The sequence below is a fragment of the Oncorhynchus mykiss genome, chromosome 13 (assembly GCF_057628025.1).
Source record: "Oncorhynchus mykiss isolate SJ-2025 chromosome 13, ASM5762802v1, whole genome shotgun sequence".
NCBI lineage: Eukaryota > Metazoa > Chordata > Actinopteri > Salmoniformes > Salmonidae > Oncorhynchus > Oncorhynchus mykiss.
The window spans coordinates 15,858,168-15,876,787 of NC_143034.1; the positions used below are offsets into that span (position 1 = coordinate 15,858,168).

Below are 18,620 nucleotides of genomic sequence, written 5' to 3' on the forward strand. Positions count from 1 at the left end.
GTCTTTGCCAGGGGTCAGGGAAACGGACGAGGGATTCACATTTTCTCAACATTGATTTTCATCAATGTTGTGATTGACACTCAACTAGTGAATTCAGACAATCCGATCAGAGAGCGAAACATGCAAATCTACGATGCTCACAAGGTCTACTTCGGGGAAGAAGTGGGCGGAGTCATGTCTACTTCGGGGAAGAAGTGGGCGGAGTCATGTCTACTTCGGGGAAGACGTGGGTGGAGTCAGGTCTACTTCGGGGAAGAAGTGGGCGGAGTCAGGGGCGGATTCAAACAAAAGATGGCAGCATAAAGATACAAATGAAAATACACAAAATAAATTGTCAAATAACATTTCAAATGTAAAGAAATGTAGACAGAATAAACCAACCATGTACAGATACTGTGTTATTAAGAGATGACGTTGGACTGGCATATGAATTCAGTGAACTAGCTCTCTCAGCTGGCTTGTTAGCTACATGAAGCAGACGTTGTTCAGTGATACAGAAAGCTAGCTAGCCAGCTAGAAGTTAACTCTGTTACCTCTGACATTCAAGTGAAGTGACTTCCATAAACTGGCATTTGTGTGCATCACACAGCTGCTGTGGACAAAGTGGATTGTGAATTACAGCAGCATTTTTATGATTTGTTTACACTTCACACTTTAGTAATGTTGTGATAAAAGTAATAAGAATTATTGCATCAAGCAGAACTACTTCCTGAATTGTGAGGCAAAATTGTGCTATAACTGTCATAAAAACCTTAATAACCAAATTTACTTGCTGTAAAAAAAAAAAAATTAAGCTGGTAGCATGATACCCTAGAAAGACTCGCTGCCAATGTTGCTTTAACAAAGTACTGAGTAAAGGGTCTGTATACTTACGTAATGTGATACTTCCATTTTGCATTTTTAATCCATTTGCAAACCTTCCTAAAAAACAGTTTTTGCTTTGTCATTATGGGGTATTGTGTGTAGATTGATGAGGGGAAAAAAACTCTTTATTCAATTTTAGAATAAGGCTGTAACATAACAAAATGTGGAAGAAGTCAAGGGGTCTGAATACTTTCTGAATGCACTGTATATTACTAGATACTATTATAAACCAGGTAGTTTAGGTCCTGGATGCTGATTGGCTGAATAAGCATTTCATTTCACATACAGTATTTCAGACAATAGAACACTGGTATGACACCAAAATATTTGTTTACTTTCTATTTATGTTGGTAACCAGTTTATAATAGCAATACGCCCCTTGGGCTTGTAGTATATGGTCAATATACAATGGCTACGGGCTGTATCAAGGCACTCTGCGTTGTGCAGAACAACAGTCTTTAGTCGTGGTACAGTATATAGGCCAATATACCACACCCCCTCGGACCTTATTGCTTAATTATACCACTTAGTTATAACATACGGGTCCAGATATACAAGGTCTTCTTGGTTCTGGGTTTGTTGTTTTTAGTTCTTGGTTCTGGGTTTGTTGTTTTCAGTTCTTCTTGGTTCTGGGTTTGTTGTTTTTAGTTCTTGGTTCTGGGTTTGTTGTTTTCAGGTATTCTTGGTTCTGGGTTTGTTGTTTTCAGTTCTTGGTTCTGGGTTTGTCAGGTCTTCTTGGTTCTGGGTTTGTTGTTTTCAGTTCTTGGTTCTGGGTTTGTTGTGTTCAGGTCTTCTTGGTTCTGGGTTTGTTGTGTTCGGATCTTCTTGATTCAGGGTTTATTGACTGTACTGTAGAGAACAGAGGAGTCCTCAGCTGCTTGTGCTGCTGCGGGTCTGAAGAGAGAAACAAAAAGGAAACAAAGACAGCGTTCCAAATGGTGGCACCCTATAGGGTTCTGTCTAAAGTAGTGCACTAAATAGGGAATAGGGTGCCATTTGGAGCAGAATAACAGTTCCTCAAAACCATCATCACGTCAATCCCTCATTATAGGCATGTCATAGTAATTGTCCTGAGATGTCCATTGTTGGCTTCATAGTTTGTCTTCATAGTTTTCACTAAGGGTCAACTGTTTTGCTTATTGATGACATCACCTACAATAAACTGCAGCATATGAATGACCCTAATACAGAATATGCTCACCAGGTGGCAGCACTGGGGAGGTTGAAGTGCACAGCAGCGTATTGGACATCCTCATCCTCTTTCTGGGGCTGAGGCACTTGGACGGTGGAGTACAGAGGCACTTCCTGGTTTTTGGAGCGAGAGAAGTGGACGCTGGCGTAGTGAACATCATCCTGGTCGTCTGTGGCTGCTGTCTGTGCTGCAGTAGAGGTCATGGCCACGCTTGAGATGTTGTCATACACTGGACTAGAGTCTCCCTGATGGAGAGAGAGGACAGACAACATGAGGAGTGGAAATGTTCCACAAAGAATACACAGTCATCACAGTCTCCTTCTGATTCCAACAGACTCACCTGTCCAACGTCTGCTGTGTCTCTTGTGTTGGTGGGTTTGGAGGCCTTCTTCCTGTTTTGCACATTAATTATGAATAAATACATTAATAAATTAATGAAGTTAACAACAATTTAGATTGCTACATTTAAATAATGAACAACATGATACTATGCATTTTAACTCACCTGAACCACATGAGTCCAGAGAGACAGAGGATGAGAACCAGAACAACCACTATGATTCCTACAGCTGCAGTCAGAACTGAGGTTTGTTTCCCTATAATGAAATATGGATGATATGAGTACATGGCATTATATAATAAACTAAAAATAAACTATAATACAGGACAGTAATGCAATACTTGTTAAGGGATCTTATAACCCAATGTATAGTTATAACCTAAGGTGTAATAAGCCAAAACATCATGATTAATATTAGCTTGTAACTTGTAGTTTTGTATTGAAGATGAAACTTTACCTGCTACAATGATCATCAGAGTTGTAGAGTTCATAGATCCTATAATATTCTCAGCCTCACAGTAATATTCTCCTCTGTCCTCAGAGATGATGTTAGTGATGCTGTAACTCTGTCCTGATGATTTTGGTGAGGTTACGTTCTTCTTGTACCAGGTGTATTTGTCCACAGGTGGGTTGGATTCACTGATGCAGGTCAGAGTCACTGAACTGCCCTCCACTATTTCACCAGAGGGACTGACTGACACTGAGGTGTTCCATGGAGCATCTAGTAAAGGAGAATATGTCAGAGGGTCAGGATTGTAGTATACTACCTCAAATGACATCATGTCAAAAATAAATCATATCTAAAGTCAGAGAACTATCTAAAACTATCACTTACTAAAACTATCACTCACTTATCTAAAACTATCACTTACACAAAACATGAACAATAATAATAAACTTTAGGACTTTAGTGTCTACTAAACTATTCTTCAAGTGTCTGAGGTACTGAACATTCTAACTATAGACATGCATACATCTATGACATTGTCTGTAATTTCTATGTAATGATGAATATGTATAGATAAATCAGTAATACTCTTCTCATTGATATAACGTTTTTGATGCTTTCTAAGTAGAATAGTAGTTTAATTTATACTTACACACTGCAGAAGAGTGGAGGTCCTCATGGTGTTCTACAGTACAGGAGTAACTGTCCACAGAATGACCCAACACTACTAGGGTATTACTAGAGTGTTGTTGGGAAGTGGGCTCATCTAGACGTTGTCCGTTCTTGTACCAGATGTAGGTGGGGTTGTCAGTCAGAGTACAGGTGGTGATACAGGTCAGTGTCTTCTGTCCCTCTGCAGCAGGAGTCACCTTCACCTGCAGACCTGAAACAATATGTATAAAACCACATACACCACTGTGTTAACAGGATGGTTAATATATTTCTCCTGAAATTCAATGATTTAAAGTTGTATCATACAGGGTAGTATTACCTGTGACAGACAGAGTTGTTCCTGGGAAACTATGACCCCATTCAAAGTTGTCTGTTTTAAAAGTGAAGCGATACTCAGCTGAGTCCTCCTCTCTCAGATCTGTGATTCTCAGGGTGAAGGGACCTCTGTATGTTCCAGTGTACTCCACACGACCTGCATACCCTGGGTCTGTGGTTAGGTCTTCAGGGGTCGACTTATCACTTCTAAACCAGAATGATGATGTGGTGGAATAATAACCAACATAAGTACAGGAAATGTCCACTGTTGACTCCTTCAAGACACAGATTCTCCTCTTGGTGTAAGTCACTCTGTTGCATCTCTGACCCTGAACACCTGAAACACAGTGACATAACAAGAGGTCAACTAGATTATATTCTCAGTTCTTTCTAGAAATGCTAAAAGTTCTCAAGTTTTCAAAGTGAAACCAACACACAGAGAGGTTAAACAGTATTGTTAATAAAGAAACACTCACACACTGCAGGAGAGAGGAGATCCTCATGAACTTTTACAGCACAGGAGTAGCTGTCTTCATAGTTACTGGAGACTGGGTCTTTGTACTGGGGGGAGGTGCTCTCATCTAGATGTTGTCCGTTCTTGTACCAGATATAGATGGGGTTGGGGTTACTCAGAGTACAGGTGGTGATACAGGACAGTGTCTTTGACTCTGAACTCCATTTAGGAGTCACCTCCACCTGGGAACCTGAATTAAAGGAGAGCAATAAAGAGTATATGGTTCAGAATTGGTTTGAGTTAATTATTAGCATCATGACTCTTCAAAACGTTATAATGTGCTATGTTACCTGTGACAGTCAGAGTTGTTCCAGGGAAGCTGTACCCCCATCTTGCCTCATCAGATGTAAATCTGAACTTGTACTCAGTTGAGTCACTCTCTCTCAGGTCTGTGATTCTCAGGGTGGAGTCCTTTTCTGTTTGTCGATGATATTCCACACGATCTGCATACTCTGGGTTCAGGCTCAGGTCTTTAGTGACACCAGACTTCCATTTGCTGAACCAGGACACTTCTGTAACGTTATGCCAACTGGGATGTGTGTAAAAGCAGGATATGTCCACTGTTGACCCTTTCAAAGCACAGATACTCTGATGGGTGTAAGTCACATTCATACAGCTCTCACCCACAACACCTGAAACAAAATGGAACTGATCAATTCCTGAAACCATAATGAGACTCAATGTTATAGATGTGTTGGACAGGTTCATTTTGAATAATAAACAATATATATATTGACATAGATCTATAAAACTGTTTATCATTCCAATATATCTAGTTAAGAATATGTACAGAGAAAGTAAAACCATTCTTATTTGTTCCAAATGATACCACATAAAATACTAGTTTCATTCAAACTCACACACTGCAGGAGAGTGGAGATTCTCATGGCCTTTTACAGCACAGGAGTAACTGTCTTCATAGTCATTGGAGACTGGGTCTTTGTACTGGGGGGAGGTGCTCTCATCTAGACGTTGTCCGTTCTTGTACCAGATGTAGGTGGGGTTGTCAGTCAGAGTACAGGTGGTGCTACAGGTCAATGTCCTCTGTCCCTCTGCAGCAGGAGTCACCTTCACCTGCAGACCTGAAACAATATGTATAAAACCACATACACATCTGTGTTAACAGGATGGTTCATATATTTTCTCCTGTAATTCAATATGATATACAGTTGTATCATATAGTGTAGTATTACCTGTGACAGACAGAGTTGTTCCTGGGAAACTATGACCCCATACAAAGTTGTTTGCTTTAAAAGTGAAGCGATACTCAGCTGAGTCGTCCTCTCTCAGATCTGTGATTCTCAGGGTGAAGGGACCTCTGTATGTTCCAGTGTACTCCACACGACCTGCATACCCTGGGTCTGTGGTTAGGTCTTCAGGGGTCGACTTATCACTTCTAAACCAGAATGATGATGTGGTGGAATAATAACCAACAGTACAGGATATGTCCACTGTTGACCCCTTCAAGACACATATTCTCCTCTTGGTGTAAGTCACTCTGTAGCAGCTCTGACCCTGAACACCTGAAACACAGTGACATAACAAGAGGTCAACAGATTGTATTCTCAGTTCTATCTAGAAATGCTAACAGTTCTCATATTATAAAATGAAACCAACACTGATATACATTGTATACAGTTTTACAGTGATGTATTAGGGATCTATTTAGCTTTTGTTTTGGGGAGGATTGTGTGTTTTTTTACATTCAGCCCAGGATTTCCACATCCGGCTTCTTCACCTGCGGGATCATCTGAGAACAGCCACCCAGACAGCTGATGAAACTGGGGAGTAATTCTGTCTGTGATAAAGCCCTTTTGTTGGGAAAACCTCAGTCTGATTGGCTGGGCCTGGCTCCCCAGTGGGTGGGCCTATGCCCTCCAAAGCCCACCCATGGTTGTGACCCTGCCCAGTCATGTGAAATCCATAGATTAGGACCTAATGAATATACAGTATTTCATCTGACTGATTACCTTATATGAACTGTAACTCAGTAAAATGGTTGAAATTGTTGCACGTTACGTTTATATTTTTGTTCAGTATAATTGTAAATGTATTTATGTAAAACATAGGGACCACAATGAAAATAAGTCACCAGCTTTATTGTGCAATCCTTTAAAACAACAATCCTGTTTACTTAAAATAATATTGTTTATATATGTATTCTTTTAACTGACAAATAAAATCAATCAGTCAATCCAAACTGAGCAGCAGCCATTTGATGAACGGAAAGAGACATTTGTTACAAAACACCAAAAAGTTGAATGACATTCAGAGATTGTCAAGCCTTCAATACTGGGTAAGACTACAAGGTAGGGAGGGATGTATTCTCTGTTTGTCCAGATTTACATTGTCTATGTATTGTGGTGTTGAAAACACAAACCATGACATTGAAGTGTCTGAAGTCAGTATGCTTTGTTTATTGGTTGTGTGCTGCATTGGCACAGAAACCTGTTGGTGGAAAATGTGTTGCATATATTTTGTATATGATGGCAGTGTAATAGAACAGGCAGGGTGAGCTTGTCTGTGGTGGTCAGGAACCCTCAAAATTCTGGCCCGTAGCCCAGCGTGGCATCGATCAGGCCACAAAAGCAGGCTGAAGTGGCAAAGTCGGTATTCACGTTTATAAATGCAGGTCGCTACAGTTATTCTTATTTGTGGTCGTAAACATTATTTTGAGTTAATTCTATGAGGGGGAGGGTGTTCAATTTATTTTACAGTACAAGGGGAGGGTCATGTGAAAATATTTTAAACTTTGAAGACCAGTCCTGTCCCGTCCCCCAGTAAATTTCAATCTGTCCCTTAATAAATAAACACTCACACACTGCAGGAGAGTGGAGATCCTCATGGCCTTTTACAGCACAGGAGTAACTGTCTTCATAGTCATTGGAGACTGAGTATTTGTACTGGGGGGAGGTGCTCTCATCTAGATGTTGTCCGTTCTTGTACCAGATGTAGGTGGGGTTGTCAGTCAGAGTACAGGTGGTGAGACAGGTCAGTTTCTTCTGTCCCTCTGCAGCAGGAGTCACCTTCACCTGCAGACCTGAAACAATATGTATAAAACCACATACACCTCTGTGTTAACAGGATGGTTAATATATTTTCTCCTGTAATTCATTATGATTTACAGTTGTATCATACAGGGTAGTATTACCTGTGACAGACAGAGTTGTTCCTGGGAAACTATGACCCCATTCAAAGTTGTTTGTTTTAAAAGTGAAGCGATACTCAGCTGAGTCCTCCTCTCTCAGATCTGTGATTCTCAGGGTGAAGGGACCTTCGTTTCTCCTTGTCTCTTTGTCAGGGTACTTCACACGACCTGCATACCCTAGGTCTGTGGTTAGGTCTTCAGGGGTCGACTTATCACTTCTAAACCAGAATGTTGATGTGATGTAATCATAACCAACATAAGTACAGGATATGTCCACTGTTGACCCCTTCAAGACACAGATTCTCCTCTTGGTGTAAGTCACTCTGTTGCAGCTCTGACCCTGAACACCTGAAACACAGTGACATAACAAGAGGTCAATTGGATTGTGTTCTCAGTTCTTTCTAGAGATGCTCAAAGCTCTCAAGTTCTCATAGTGAAACCAACACACAGTATAATGTATTAAATTAACACTCACACACTGCAGGAGAGTGAAGGTCCTCATGGCCTTTTATAGCACAGGAATAACTGGCATCATAGTCATTGGAGACTGAGTATTTGTACTGGGGGGAGGTGCTCTCATCTCGATGTTGTCCGTTCTTGTACCAGATGTAGGTGGGGTTGTCAGTCAGAGTACAGGTGGTGCTACAGGTCAGTGTCTTATCCTGATGTCCACCAGTCACCTTCACCTGAAGACCTGGAGAAAAAACAATATCACTGTAAATCCCTTTATCACTGACTTATCACTCTAATACAAAGATGGAAGAAATCCTATGTTATACAGGCATAAATACAAACCAAGATAATTTTCCTGAACTAAATGGAATTCAACAGTTTAACTATATTGAATGTAACTGTACCTGTGACAGACAGAGTGACTCCAGGACTTCCAGAATATTTCCCTCCTTCCTGATCTGTTAATAATCTGAACCTGTACGTAGCTGAGTCTCTCTCTCTCAGGTCTGTGATTCTCAGGGTACAGTCTTTCTTCTTAATCCCATGATACTCCAGACGACCTGCATACTCTGGGTTCTGACGTAGATCTTCAGGTTCTATACCAGCCTCCATTTTAGTGAACCAGAAGGTTGTTGTGACTTTACCTCTGGGATATGTATAAGAACAGGTCAGCTCCACTGTTGACCCCTTCAAGGTACAGATACTCTGAGTGGTGTATGTAACACTCCAGCCATCCGGACCCAGTACCACTGAAACACAGTTAGACATCACAATGGTATCAGAATTAGGACAAGATATTCTGGCTCACACTGAAGGTAGGGTTTGTCCACACTTTGTTGCCATATTAGACACCACAGATAATCATCACTCAGTGAGGTGTGAAACATAACTATTTAAAGTGAAGTGGAGATGCCTAACAGAACACAAGCAAATGTAATACACATGTCTGTAGATTGACAAACATATAAGTTATGAATGAGACCATACCTGTCACAGACCAGAGAAAGACCACCAACACACTTCCTGCTGTTCTCAAGGCCATTGTTGCATCTCCCACCCTGCAGTCTTAGAAACATAAACAACAACTCACTCTATAGCTGGTGAATAACTCCACCTGATACATTGAAGTAGAAACTGTAAATGGGGTCCAGGGTCTCATTACTGAAAATGAACCAGGCTCATATTGTGTTGTGTTGTATTGTGCTATATGGTTGTCTATGTGAATACTGTCTGTCTGTAAGTCTACTGCACTATGTATGTAATGTGTGTGATGTGTTGCATGTCTGTCTACGTCTGTCTACTTAAACTGACATGATGCAAAAATAAATTCCTAATATATACAGTAGTCATCATCTTCATTATAAACAACAACAACAATCACTTATTGAACAGATCTGTAGAACTGTAAACACATATTTCTGCATAGATTTTTCTGAAGCTGTTTTCGTCTCAGAACTCCAAATATAGGAGGATAAATGTTCCATCCTCTACGGTCCATCAAGCTGTACAGCAGCCTAAAGACTGACCACCAGGTTCAATGACAGCACCAATCCTCAAGCTGTGAGGCTAAACAGCCAGTGACTTTCACTCTCTCTCTCACTCTCTCTTACTCTCTTTCTCTCCCTCTCACACACACACACACACACACACACACACACACACACACACACACACACACACACACACACACACACACACACACACACACACACACACACACACACACACACACACACACACACACACACACACACACACACAAATTATACATTACCCTCAAGTATTTGACTTATGACTAAAAACAAATAACCAAAAACTATATTTCAAGATATTGTCAAGAGTAGTTCCAGAGTGAAGTGAAGAAGAGAGGACTTGACAGTGAGTCAACTGTCTGGTAGTGAGTGAAAACAAGAAGTGTTGAAACCTTATAAAAGCAGTCAGAACACAAGTAGTGGATGCAGAACTGTCCTTCCTGTTTAGTAAAGACATTAACATCCACGACAACCAGACCAACACACCAGAAAAGGGCTGTTACTGTAATAGAACAGAAATTGTGTAAAAGACAAGTCTGGGCATATATTTATTATATTTAAAAAAATGTGTCAATTTTCACTGTGGTCTTTTATACTACATACAGAACCATGTAAACAATGTGTTGACTAAACTATTTATAACATTAACATTTTAATGACCTACCTTCCCCTTCTGAGTTCTGTATATACAGGTCAAAGTTCCATGATGTTATTCAATTAGAACCCATTCAATTTAAACACCCATGACCATCACTCCTCATCAGCTGCATCGAAGTGGTACTGAAGGTTCAGTGATCTAGACTAGAGCTCCACTTACTGGCGTCTCAACATTACTGCAGCCTCCAGTCCTCATGATGTCCTCATTCAATTGGGAAGTAATGGGAATAAAATGAATGATGTTCCTGTCATTCCAAGATATTGAGCCCTGCCCATGTCTCTTTGACGATTTGGATGTTTTGATGTAGACATGTTAAAGACTAGAGCACCTAAGGGGTCCTGGGAACCAAACCCATAACGTTGCAGGATGTTCTACCAACTGAGTTACAGAGGAACATGTTCTGTAAAGTCTAATGTGTATATACAGATTTCTGATATGATTCAGGAGGACTGTGAGAGGACAGACAGGAAAGGAGAAGAGGGAAGTGATACTGAGTGTGTCCATTTAAACAAACACAATACTTTATACTAATCCTAAACACAACCCACCATCACTGTGTCTCATGTTAATACTACTCCTAAACACAACCCACCATCACTGTGTCTCATGTTAATACTACCCCTAAACACAACCCACCATCACTGTCTCTCATGTTAATACTACCCCTAAACACAACCCACCATCACTGTGTCTCATGTTAATACTACTCCTAAACACAACCCACCATCACTGTGTCTCATGTTAATACTACTCCTAAACACAACCCACAATCACTGTGTCTCATGTTAATACTACTCCTAAACACAACCCACCATCACTGTGTCTCATGTTAATACTACTCCTAAACACAACCCATCATTACTGTGTCTCATGTAAATACTACTCCTAAACACAACCCACCATCACTGTCTCTCATGTTAGTACTACTCCTAAACACAACCCACCATCACTGTGTCTCATGTTAATACTACCCCTAAACACAACCCACCATCACTGTGTCTCATGTTAATACTACTCCTAAACACAACCCACCATCACTGTGTCTCATGTTAATACTACTCCTAAACACAACCCACCATCACTGTGTCTCATGTTAATACTACTCCTATACACAACCCACCATGACTCCTACTCCTAAAGCTCTTATGAAGAATCCACTTAATCACTCTTACTGTCACGCTTTAGGCCATTTTCAAAATGTATTGCTCTCATAGCTCTTAAAACAGCACAAGTCTTTATGTGAAACCACATGTACAATGTACATCCCATCTTTTTATAGCATACAATATATCTCTGTATTTGTCAAGGGTGCAAATAATTTTGGTCATGACTCTGTATCCAACAATCAGATTAATATGTAAAAATAAATGTACACTCACTCACGCACACACACACACACAGTTATACTTGACCCTGTTAAACTTACACTGTTAAACTGTTAAACAGTGAACATTGAATGGAGATCTGGGTATTACTGGTAAACTCTACAAACTGAACTAAACACATGAAACCACAGTCCAGGGTCAGTATTCACAAAGTGTATCAGAGTAGGAAAGCTGATCTGGGATCAGTTTAGCCTTTTAGATCATAATTATATGGACCATCTGAGACACTTTATGAATACAGGCCCTGATGTAACAACCAAAACACAGTTCAAAATAAACCAACAAGTACAAAGATACAGGAAGTCATGTGATGTTTGGCTAAAAACATCAAAACTAAAACTATATTTCAAGATATTGTCAAGTGTACTTACAGAGTGAAGTGAAGAGGAGAGGTCTTGAACAGTCAGTCAACTTACTGTCACTGTGTGGAAACAATAAGTAGTCTACTGTAAGTATTAGTAGAAGCAGACATAGCCTATGTGTGAGTTCTGTGGTTGACACTTATCGAGTAGTCTAGTCAGGTCATTAACATGCAGCAACAACATGTCACATAAGGGATGTTACTGTATCAAAATAGAAAATGGTCTAAAGTCAGAATACTGTAGTTGCATTTCTTTATATGAGGAGTGGGCCTACATGTTTTACAAGAGACAAAATGTGACCCATTCCCATCACTGTTCATCAGCTGGTACTGAAGGTTCCAGAACAGATGAAAGGGGAGTATCTTTGGTTCCAGTGTTCAAGACTAGAGCTCTCCCTACTGATATCTCAACATTACTGCAGACTCCAGGCTTCATATGTCCCTACTAGTCTGATGGAAATATACAAAATAGAAGGTAAAATAACATTTGAAAATGTAAAATGTATAGAGAACTAACCAGGCGCAAACATAAAAATACTGTGATATTGGGACTTATGTTGAACTGACATTTGAATTGAGCGAACAAGTGAGCTCAGCTAGCTTGTTAGCTACATGAAGATTTTTCCTAAATAAACTAGCATTTCTCTGCATCACACAGCTATTCTGAATGGACTGGATTGTGAACAATATGATGCACTGCCGTTGAATTACAGCAAGACCCCATAGTTAACTAGTGAGCTAGTTAGTGAGCCTACTTTTAGCTATCAACATTAGCTAGCTAGAAACAACAGACAACAGTGAGCTGTCATTATGCCAAGTCCAAGGAAAGCTGCTCTGAATTTCCACTGTGTTCTTGTGTGAAAGAGATGTCTTCAGCTCACTGATCTTCAGAACAACGGACCCAAAGTGAACCCTGACATCCATATAACTAAGTCTGTCTGTCTGTCTGTCTGTCTGTCTGTCTGTGATTATTATGTTTTATTGTGTCTGAGTGATGCGTGTTTTTTTTTTTTTTACATTGAATAATATTTCATGTAATTGTTTATTGCTGCTTCGTTATTGTTATTTTATTGTGATTTAGTTTTAGTTTTATTTACAATTTTTATAATTTAAAAAAAGGAAAATTCCTTACATAAAAAACTGCATTGTTGCTTAATAATCATTTAATAACCATTTCACAGTAAGGTCTACCTGTTGTAATCGGCGCATGTTTCAAATACAATTTGATTCGTGTGTTTAGGCACTGGACTCCCTCTGACACTGGGATTCTGAATATCTAGAAGTCTGAGCCGTCAGTGGACGGGGACGGGAGGGTTATTCTACTAGTTGACATATGGAATTGTTTTAATGTTGTCATACCATGGATCATTTAGCTATTTGATTTTGAATTACAGTACCCCTTTAGGTACAAAAGGATAAGGACTAATGTTTGTGAGAGCAGGCAGGGGACTGCAATATAGTCTGCCTGGAACATGCCCCATATTCAACTGTAATTCAATTAAAAAATAACATTTATTTATCCCCTGTAGGGGCAATTACTAGGCACCCTATGGCATCAGGCTGGCAGTGAGTCTCACAATGACATCACAAGGGGTCACATGTCCAGTCACATGACCATACATACACAGTAAAACACATGATAACAACAGATGTCACCCCCCTTAGTGTCTACAACATGGTCATCATAGAGGAGGTTCACTGGGCAAAGATCCCTTCAACTTCTAATGATGATGTCATTTCCATGTTTCACAGCTCAGGCCGAGGGAGATTTACATTTACAGTAGAGAACATATAATTAGAATGTAGAACTTTGATACTCTCTATCTCCCCACACCTACAGTACAAAACATAGAGAGTATCAGAGTTCTACATTCTAATTATATCTCCCCTCACCTACAGCACACAATGTAGAAGGAGGAGAGGAAGGGAGGGAGGTGACCACAGTCAAAATACAAGGAATGTAGGAACAGGGTGCTATTTGAGACGGCCTATAGAACCTATAACTGTAGAAATGTATACTGTGGAATAACCAGAAATAAACATACTCACCCACTGGAGTCCTGAGGGGAGGAGAGGTTCACCACTGGAGTCATGAGGGGAGGAGAGGTCCACCACTGGAGTCCTGAGGGGAGGAGAGGTCCACCACTGGAGTCCTGAGGAGAGGAGAGGTCCACCACTGCAGTCATGAGGGGAGGAGAGGTCCACCACTGGAGTCCTGAGGGGAGGAGAGGTCCACCACTGGAGTCATGAGGGGAGGAGAGGTCCACCACTGCAGTCATGAGGGGAGGAGAGGTCCACCACTGGAGTCCTGAGGAGAGGAGGGGTCCACCACTGGAGTCCTGAGGAGAGGAGAGGTCCACCACTGGAGTTCTGAGGGGAGGAGAGGTCCACCACTGGAATCCTGAGGAGAGGAGAGGTCCAACACTGGAGTCCTGAGGGGAGGAAAGGTCCAACACTGGATTCCTGAGGGGAGGAGAGGTCCAACACTGGAGTCCTGAGGGGAGGAGAGGTCCATGACTGGAATCCTGAGGGGAGGAGAGGTCCAACACTGGAATCCTGAGGGGAGGAGAGGTCCAACACTGGAGTCCTGAGTGGAGGAGAGGTCCATGACTGGAATCCTGAGGGGAGGAGAGGTCCATGACTGGAATCCTGAGGGGAGGAGAGGTCCATCACTGGAATCCTGAGGGGATGAGAGGTCCAACACTGGAGTCACGACGGGAGGAGAGGTCCATCACTGGAGTCACGAGGGGAGGTCTTCCCCTCAGGAAACATTGTAGCTAAACATCACAATAAATCAATGTTTGATATGTATCATGTATTTCTTTATTGTTGAAGTGTTTTGGTTAAATCAGAAATCAAACTCCTCTAATAATGGCTATGCCCCTGTGGTGGGGTCTGGTAGTGCAGTCTGTATATACTATGCTTCTTGTGGTGGGGTCTGGTAGTGCAGTCTGTATATACTATGCTCCCTGTGGTGGGGTCTGGTAGTGCAGTCTGTATATACTATGCTCCCTGTGGTGGGGTCTGGTAGTGCAGTCTGTATATACTATGCTCCTTGTGGTGGGGTCTGGTAGTGCAGTCTGTATATACTATGCTCCTTGTGGTGGGGTCTGGTAGTGCAGTCTGTATATACTATGCTCCTTGTGGTGGGGTCTGGTAGTGCAGTCTGTATATACTATGCTCCTTGTGGTGGGGTCTGGTAGTGCAGTCTGTATATACTATGCTCCTTGTGGTGGGGTCTGGTAGTGCAGCCTGTATATACTATGCTCCTTGTGGTGGGGTCTGGTAGTGCAGTCTGTATATACTATGCTCCCTGTGGTGGGGTCTGGTAGTGCAGTCTGTCTATACTATGCTCCTTGTGGTGGGGTCTAGTAGTGCAGTCTGTATATACTATGCACCTTGTGGTGGGGTCTAGTAGTGCAGTCTGTATATACTATGCTCCTTGTGGTGGGGTCTGGTAGTGCAGTCTGTCTATACTATGCTCCCTGTGGTGGGGTCTGGTAGTGCAGTCTGTCTATACTATGCTCCTTGTGGTGGGGTCTAGTAGTGCAGTCTGTATATACTATGCTCCTTGTGGTGGGGTCTGGTAGTGCAGCCTGTATATACTATGCTCCTTGTGGTGGGGTCTGGTAGTGCAGCCTGTATATACTATGCTCCCTGTGGTGGGGTCTGGTAGTGCAGTCTGTCTATACTATGCTCCTTGTGGTGGGGTCTAGTAGTGCAGTCTGTATATACTATGCTCCTTGTGGTGGGTTCTGGTAGTGCAGTCTGTCTATACTATGCTCCCTGTGGTGGGGTCTGGTAGTGCAGTCTGTATATACTATGCTCCTTGTGGTGGGGTCTGGTAGTGCAGTCTGTCTATACTATGCTCCTTGTGGTGGGTTCTGGTAGTGCAGTCTGTCTATACTATGCTCCCTGTGGTGGGGTCTGGTAGTGCAGTCTGTATATACTATGCTCCTTGTGGTGGGGTCTGGTAGTGCAGTCTGTATATACTATGCTCCTTGTGGTGGGGTCTGGTAGTGCAGTCTGTATATACTATGCTCCTTGTGGTGGGTTCTGGTAGTGCAGTCTGTATATACTATGCTCCTTGTGGTGGGGTCTGGTAGTGCAGTCTGTCTATACTATGCTCCTTGTGGTGGGTTCTGGTAGTGCAGTCTGTCTATACTATGCTCCCTGTGGTGGGGTCTGGTAGTGCAGTCTGTATATACTATGCTCCTTGTGGTGGGGTCTGGTAGTGCAGTCTGTATATACTATGCTCCTTGTGGTGGGGTCTGGTAGTGCAGTCTGTATATACTATGCTCCTTGTGGTGGGTTCTGGTAGTGCAGTCTGTATATACTATGCTCCTTGTGGTGGGGTCTGGTAGTGCAGTCTGTATATACTATGCTCCTTGTGGTGGGTTCTGGTAGTGCAGTCTGTATATACTATGCTCCTTGTGGTGGGGTCTGGTAGTGCAGTCTGTATATACTATGCTCCCTGTGGTGGGGTCTGGTAGTGCAGTCTGTATATACTATGCTCCTTGTGGTGTGGTCTGGTAGTGCAGTCTGTATATACTATGCTCCCTGTGGTGGGTTCTGGTAGTGCAGTCTGTATATACTATGCTCCTTGTGGTGGGGTCTGGTAGTGCAGTCTGTATATACTATGCTCCTTGTGGTGGGGTCTGGTAGTGCAGTCTGTATATACTATGCTCCCTGTGGTGGGGTCTGGTAGTGCAGTCTGTATATACTATGCTCCTTGTGGTGGGGTCTGGTAGTGCAGCCTGTATATACTATGCTCCTTGTGGTGGGGTCTGGTAGTGCAGTCTGTATATACTATGCTCCCTGTGGTGGGGTCTGGTAGTGCAGTCTGTATATACTATGCTCCCTGTGGTGGGGTCTGGTAGTGCAGTCTGTATATACTATGCTCCCTGTGGTGGGGTCTGGTAGTGCAGTCTGTATATATTATGCTCCCTGTGGTGGGGTCTGGTAGTGCAGCCTGTCTATACTATGGCGGGGAGACAGAGAGACACACAGACACATGTTTTTAATATACAATTTTAATATACAATTATAATTAATATAACATGTAAAAAACTGCAAATGCTAAATATATGTAATGTACTGATTACATTTTTTTAAATGAAAGAAAACAATATATGATTACGTAATATAAAACATAAAAATAATTAATACTTTTCTGACAGCAATACAAAGTAAATCATTAAACACATCAGGAGAAACTTGGCCCAAAAGCTAAACAAATAATAGAAAGCTGTTATCAATATGATCCACATTAGTTGCTGAGGAAAGTAGTACTATTGATGTTATAAAACATCTGTATACGGCAAAATCCACTTAGAAAAATATCAGAAATGTTATCTTAAACTATAGATAGGAAACAGATTGGTACACAAGAAAAAATATGGAATTGGGAAAATCCCATTGAAAAAAAGCAGAAGCATAACCCATCCCATTTATCATCGTAATAAGAAAATAACAAATATATTCCAGCATTTACTCAAAAGCTAAAGTTCATGGTCTGGAAAACCATCTAGATATGGTTGCTAGAGAATAGAGGAGTGAGGCCTGGCTTTGGATTGGAACCGTAGCTCTTCAGTCCAGGATCTGTGGTGATTCTCTTCAGTCCAGCTTCTGTGGTGATTCTCTTCAGTCCAGGATCTGTGGTGGTTCTCTTCAGTCCAGCTTCTGTGGTGGTTCTCTTCAGTCCAGCTTCTGTGGTGGTTCTCTTCAGTCTAGGATCTGTGGTGGTTCTCTTCAGTTGATGTTCTGAGGTACTTTTCTTCAGTCCACGTTCTGTGGTGGTTCTATTCAGTCCAGGCTCTGTGGTGGTTCACTATCTCTCTGAGGGGATGTGTCACTGGGTGAGTCTCTCACATTCTGAACAAACACACTGAATGAGCACTTTATAAACTTCATAAAATGACACAAACACACACACCTACTGCCTGGATGTCACTCTGGTGACCTGGTATTCTTCTTCAGAGATGTGCACTTGTTACTGTTAGGGTCAGAATGGACACTCTGTAGAGAGAAAGAGAGAGTGAGAGAGGGAGGGAGGGAGGGAGGGAGGGAGGGAGGGAGGGAGGGAGGGGAAATGCATGAGCACTTTGAGACACCTCTATCATTTTCTCTAAACACAAACACATAATAAGAGACTTACTGCCAGAGTGTCGTAGTCAGGGGACATGGTCCTCATCTTCAGACCTGTGTAAGTGTCACTGGTACAGTCAGGATGGACACTCTGTAGAGAGAGAGAGAGAGAGAGAGAGAGAACATGGTAACAGTGAAAATAGTGTGAAAGAGACTGTCGTGATACAGTAGATTAATGTCACCAGGTGTGAAGGTGGAGGTGTAACTGATTAATCACCTGTGTGTCTGCTGTGGCATCACTTCCTCCTGTGGATCTCCTGTAAAGAGGAACAGAGTGAGTTATGCTCTCTTCTGACCTCTAGTGGAGGTTAATATACATTTCATATTTAACCCTGGCTAGAAAATCCTCACCTCTTCAGAGTGCAGTAGATGGTGAGGAGCAGAGCTCCAGCAGTCAGGACAGCCCCCACCCAGACCACATGAACCCAGGGAAACACTGCTGCAGGATTTACTGGGTTTAAGTGTCAAGAGGTTAGAACATATATCTGTTTGTATTTATTATGGATCCCCTTTAGGTCCAGCAAAATTAAGCCAGTTCTACAATTTTAAAACATTACAATACACTCACAATAGATTTCACAACACATTAAG

The 18,620-nt window shown here is 41.8% G+C and overlaps 3 protein-coding genes across 3 annotated transcripts; all 3 read right to left on the minus strand.

The window, feature by feature from the left end:
* Positions 1-68: 68 nt before the first annotated feature.
* On the minus strand, positions 69-4,971 carry LOC149978736 (sialic acid-binding Ig-like lectin 7). Its single transcript, XM_090195512.1, has 8 exons — positions 4,636-4,971; positions 4,315-4,535; positions 4,085-4,106; positions 2,854-3,117; positions 2,562-2,652; positions 2,397-2,448; positions 2,066-2,301; positions 69-1,758 (listed from the first exon to the last, which is right to left on the minus strand). Coding segments are annotated over exons 1-8 (1,209 nt in total). The 5' UTR covers positions 4,958-4,971; the 3' UTR covers positions 69-1,757.
* Positions 4,972-7,434: 2,463 nt separating this feature from the next.
* Positions 7,435-9,005, minus strand: LOC149978737 (uncharacterized). The gene is made up of 4 exons (XM_090195508.1): positions 8,934-9,005; positions 8,351-8,695; positions 7,969-8,187; positions 7,435-7,841 (listed from the first exon to the last, which is right to left on the minus strand). Exons 1-4 carry the CDS (start codon positions 8,986-8,988, stop codon positions 7,435-7,437), a joined length of 1,026 nt encoding a protein of 341 aa, XP_090051634.1. The 5' UTR covers positions 8,989-9,005.
* Positions 9,006-17,707: 8,702 nt separating this feature from the next.
* Positions 17,708-18,493, minus strand: LOC149978738 (uncharacterized; the record flags this gene model as incomplete). The annotated part of the gene is made up of 4 exons (XM_090194600.1): positions 17,708-17,900; positions 18,040-18,120; positions 18,247-18,286; positions 18,381-18,493. Coding segments are annotated over 4 exons (303 nt in total), but the record flags the coding sequence as incomplete, so codon positions are not given.
* Positions 18,494-18,620: the final 127 nt, after the last annotated feature.

Bases quoted from the DNA above. Each gene is read 5' to 3' on its own strand.
- LOC149978736 (XM_090195512.1), bottom strand. From the start codon at position 4,957: ATGAATGTGACTTACACCCATCAGAGTATCTGTGCTTTGAAAGGGTCA. The intron at 4,536-4,635 runs GTAACATAGCAC...CCTTTAATTCAG, and splicing joins AACAACTCTGACTGTCACAG to GTTCCCAGGTGGAGGTGACT. The intron at 2,653-2,853 runs GTAAAGTTTCAT...ATTTCATTATAG, and splicing joins TCTGATGATCATTGTAGCAG to GGAAACAAACCTCAGTTCTG.
- LOC149978737 (XM_090195508.1), bottom strand. From the start codon at position 8,988: ATGGCCTTGAGAACAGCAGGAAGTGTGTTGGTGGTCTTTCTCTGGTCT. The intron at 8,188-8,350 runs GTACAGTTACAT...TTTTTTCTCCAG, and splicing joins AGTCACTCTGTCTGTCACAG to GTCTTCAGGTGAAGGTGACT. The intron at 7,842-7,968 runs GTGAGTGTTAAT...ACTGTGTTTCAG, and splicing joins CCTTCACTCTCCTGCAGTGT to GTGTTCAGGGTCAGAGCTGC.